The 5,000-nt window shown below is 38.5% G+C and overlaps 1 protein-coding gene across 1 annotated transcript in view; it reads left to right on the top strand.

Moving 5' to 3' along the window:
* LOC137984778 (trans-1,2-dihydrobenzene-1,2-diol dehydrogenase-like) overlaps window positions 1-5,000 on the top strand; it is a 7,082-nt gene that overhangs the window by 630 nt on the left and 1,452 nt on the right. The window contains exons 1-3 of the mRNA XM_068832052.1: window positions 1-127; window positions 1,947-2,271; window positions 3,826-3,991. The exon at window positions 1-127 is cut by the window's left edge and continues 630 nt beyond it. Coding sequence (XP_068688153.1) covers window positions 1-127; window positions 1,947-2,271; window positions 3,826-3,991 — 618 coding nt within the window. The remainder of the gene's footprint in view (window positions 128-1,946; window positions 2,272-3,825; window positions 3,992-5,000) is intronic.

Raw genomic sequence — 5,000 nt, 5'->3', positions numbered from 1 at the left:
CTGGCTTTGTAAACTAGCTCTGAACCACGGAAAACACGTTCTCTGTGAAAAACCAATGACCATGAACCTAAAGGAAACTAGAGAAGTGTTTGAACTTGCAAAAGCCAAAGGGTTGTTCATCATGGAGGTAAGATGTCGAGAAGACAGACAAACTTTTGTTAAAGCATTAGTAAGTTTGAGCAACGGATGCCAACCGAAAGTGTGCTTTTTGCGTTCCCACCATATTCTGAGGATGAGTCACACGCTTAGCATTCGAAATAAGTCTTTAATAGCGGATTTGTATCCGAAAACACCTTACTTCCGGTTGATACCTGTTTCACTTTCGGAATTGTGACCTGAAATCTCGTGAACAGAGACCAAGTTATGGACCTTGAAACATGGTTCAAAATCCATACAGGCGTCTCTAATTTTGATACAGCGTCCCCCAAAATCATATAAACTCTTAAAATTTTTATGATTTCCGTGATACTCTTTAAAATGGGCAAACATAGCGATTTTCATCGCAGCTTCTTTCAAGTTGTAGGTACATGACGAGATTTTACAGTTGTCACTAAACTGATAAAAAAAATTAGAGTTTATATGGTTTTGGGGGACGCTTTGTCAAAATTAGAGACGTTTGTATGGATTTTGAACCATGTTTCAAGGTCCATAACTTGGTCTCTGTTCACCCTAAAAGCACCATACTTGGCCAAATGACCAATCTCAACATGATCTTTCATCTGGTAGTATTTAGTTAAAACTTGAAACTCGCCCCATTTCCCTGCTGAATTTCGGAAAGGCCAATATCTCAAACTTTCTTCGTTTCTTCGCATTCGAAAGAATAATTTTAAAAACAACAAACTCAAGTATGACGTAAGAGAGTTCAATTGACCGAATGCAAAAATGGCCGTCAACAAATTCTTTTGTCTTTGTGTTAATTAGCCTGACTAGCCTCGTTAACACATGTAAAATTGAAAGAATTTTGGCTTTGAAAAGAGGCTAGTCAGACTACTTTTCACAAATACAAAAAATTAATTTATTGGCACCCATTTTTGCATTTGGTCTATAGGGTTTTTTCGAAATTTGAAAAAAAAGTAAAGGGTCAATGTATAAGTTTTAAAGATATTTTTTTTAAAAACCTGGGCCCGGTTGTTGAAAAGCCGATTAACACTAATCCCAGATTAAAAACAAACCAAGGAGTTTATTTCTTTACTCTGAATTGCTGTTCAACGCTAACATTCGGCAAAACTTTACACTAGAGGAAGTGAATCTTGAAAAACAAAAATAACCAAAAGAAACTTTTACCGAAATGTTGGAAACATAAAACAAAAGTTTATGCTAATCTTGGATTAAGTTAATCAGCTTTTGAACAACCAGACCCTGAATTTTAATTAAAGCATCTTTTCAAAGTCTGTATTGTTGCCATGGCAACTGTTAGAGACTCAGGGTCAGTAAAACAAAAATATTGCCTGACCAACGTTTTCCTGCAGAAAGGATTCCTTTGCCATCGAAAACCCATTGCTTAAAAATGCTTGAACAGTCACAAACAGCACACAATACTGACTGACATTTGATTTGAAGTTTGATAAATTTCCCATACTTACTATTTTTTACTACACAGCTCAGGCTTTAAGGACTTCATGGACATCTTCTAGTATGAATAAAGACAATTAAAATGTCAAGGGCCCCATTTTTCCTCCCACTCCTCAAAGGACTTGTTGTGTGGAAGTTGGGGCCTCATTGCTTGAAGAATAACAAGTCCTGATCTCTTTGACCTGAGGCTTGTACAGTTCCAGGAAATACATGGTATTCCACTGAAATGTGATGTCTAGGCACCATTTAATATCAATTGCTCCCTAGAGAACCTTTCTTAAGACAATGGGAAATAATCTGGGCAATCCTTGTGGAACAGCTTTTACTGTCGTTTTTCCTACTGACACTAAAAAATTTGCAATGTTTTTCCAAAGGCAATGTGGACAAGGTTCTTTCCACTGCATATGGATGTAAAGAACCTCATAGATTCAAATGCTATTGGTGAACTTCGAATGGCTTTTGTCTCCATTGGAGCAAACATAGAACATATTGAGCGCATCAAAAATCCAGATCAAGGTGGTGGGGGTCTTCTTGATCTTGGAATCTACTGTCTACATGTTGTAGATATGATGTTTGATGGAGACGAGCCCTTAAGCATCACTGCAGTTGGCCAAAACACTGTGACTGGTGTAGACTCCAGTATTGTAGTGACAATGCTTTTTAAAGGGAATAAAATGGCGTCTATTACAATGAGCGTGGGTGAGTTTAACGTTACTGACACTTTTCTTCAAATTATCTTTGAATCTTGGCTTACATTGTAGGTTTTCAAAGACTTATAGTTTTACCGTATGTATGTATGTATGTATGTAGGTACGTACATACGTACGTGGTACATGCAGCGTTCCCAGGTTAGTGTTACATGTAATCCACCATTGAACAACTCTTCTGAGGAGTTTCGCTCCACAAAATCGTCTTTGAACGAGTTTATGTGATAACCTAAAAAACTGTTCGACTTGTGTTGGAATGTGCCAAGGTATCAAAAGAAAACTATAAGTCACATGAACTCGTTCAAAGACGATTTTGTGGAGCGAAACTCCTCAGAAGAGTTGTTCAATGGTGGATTACATGTAACACTAACCTGGGAACGCTGCACGTACCACGTACGTACGTACGTATGTACATAGGTACGTACGTACGTACGTACGTACATACATACATACATACATACTTAATTGACCACTCCCCATAGGGGCTTTTCAGGGCCAATAAAACATAATGAAACAACAGAACAGAACAACAACAACTACTATTAAGAATCCCAACTGGCTGGAGACAAACCAGTTGGCTCTTTACAAGTGCAGCTGGGAATTTGAACCAGGGACTACCAGGATCAAATTCAACGAGTGGTCAGAGCGGGTCTTGAACCCGGGATCTCTGCATCTCAAGGCAAGTGCCCTAACCACTGGGCCACACTGAGGGTTAGCACCTTTCTTCCTTGGAACAACTTAGCACTAGGGAAAGCTGAACTGTTCCCTTTGTTCAAACAGGTGTATTGACATTGAAGGATCCAGCAGACTTTATTATAGCACACTAGCAACTATGTTAAGTAGCAATTTTGTATGAAAGTGCAGTGTGGCAGGACTGCATTAAGAGCAACAGAGTTAAAAAAGGTAGGGCATGGAAATAATTCCAAATTCAGTAGTAAGATTTTATACGCTCAGGAGAAAAGGAGGCATTGTGATCCTTCTGTATGACATGAGTTTCATTTCAAGCTGGTCACTGGGTGTATATGGCCATCTATATATGTTGTCAGACATTTGATCAAGCTCAATACATGTATAATTTAGGCTAAGTTAAACCCAAGCTAATGCAGCGATTACTCCTGTGATATCTGGGGGACTCCACAGAGGTTTGCAGCAGCATTGCCATATGCTTTGGCTTGAGTCACCTTGTTACTTACTCACTTGCTTTTCCCTCCCTCCCTCCCATGTTTTAGGGTAAGTATCCACTCCACACACTGGTGTCAGTGATATGCTGACGGGTGCCGTGGGAGGTGGAAGGTGGCTCAGTTGCCATGGTGACCTCCTTGCTGCTGAGAAGAGTGCTCCTCCTCTCTTGTTTCTTTTACAGCACCTACCCTCCAATAAATTGGCGTAGTGTTTTAATCTCTCACAGCAGGCTACTTTTCCTCATTTTCACTCAAACCCTCGTAAAGGACAAGAGTAACTGGCACTTGAATTGATTAGCCCAGGCATCTACTTCAAAAGTTATTGAAACCCCTAGTATGATAGTTTCCTTTCTTGGTCATTTTAGTTGCTGACCTACCATGTGAGGCCACCTTTTCTGGATCACAAGGATCGATCACTATTCACAGAATGTTCCATTGTGCCACAAGTTTTACTTCGCCAACTGGAACAAAGGAATACCCTCTTCCAGAACCATCTGATACCATGAACTTTAAGAATTCCACTGGGATGAGGTATGTGAAGGGTCTCCTTGACCCATAACAAAAATGTGTTAGAAAAAAAAAATTTAAATGCTGTAAATTGAAAATTTAATACTGACGTTTTGGCAAAACTGCCTTTGTCAAGGTAGTAAATGGAAAATGATTTCCAGTGTTTAAAATTTTATTTTTTAAACAGATTTTGTTACCATCATCAACGCTGTGCAGGGGTTTTCTTTTTTTCTTCTCATTAATCCATGCTGATGAATATCTACTGCAATGGAGTGTTGGAAAAATTGTATTGCACTCAATTTCTACTTTTCTATAGTCTGTCATTATAGACCTTTTTTCCGATAGGGCAGCCATTTTGATTTCTATTGCTATTCCAGACAATAGAAATCAAAATGGCCACCGTATGGGTAAAAAGGTCTATTGTTTGGCCAGGCAAGGGTACCTTCAAATTTAAAGGTGAAAGTTAGAAGTCATCACAACAGCAGAGATCTTTACCTGATATCCTGCCCAGTAAGAAACCCCAGAGATGCATCATATTTTACATGTATTAGATACAGTGCAAAACAAGGCAAACATGTCAATACAAGGATTGTGATAATGTCATTAAAATAATGCTATTAATACTATTAAAACTCCAACACTAATTAAAAATAAACCCTCTGAACATCTCAGTAGTACAATTTAGTGAGGAATGATGGCTGAACTGTGGGTGGAGTGCAAATCCTTTCTCTTTCTTTTTCTTTACTCAGCAAGACTAAAACAGGGGTCTGAAAGTGGGAGATACAAATACAATATCATGTCCCATTATCCAGTGTGTCCTAAATCCCTCTTCCTAGTGCTTACGAAACACCATTAAATTATGCTGTTGCCATTTCAGGCTATTTCTTGTTCAAATCCTAGCCCCTATGACCTAAATCTCATTTTCTTAAGAGAATAAAAATAATGCCTATCCATTTCCCTTTTAAAGTGGTATTATGATCAAATTTTTACCCCTTGATTTTTTGAGTGCATCACATAGAATTCCATGAAAGAA

The sequence above is a fragment of the Montipora foliosa genome, chromosome 14, assembly GCF_036669935.1.
Source record: "Montipora foliosa isolate CH-2021 chromosome 14, ASM3666993v2, whole genome shotgun sequence".
NCBI classification, from domain to species: Eukaryota; Metazoa; Cnidaria; class Anthozoa; order Scleractinia; family Acroporidae; genus Montipora; species Montipora foliosa.
The sequence above is the reverse complement of the archived record's forward strand: the minus strand, read 5'-3'. Positions and strand labels throughout refer to the sequence as shown.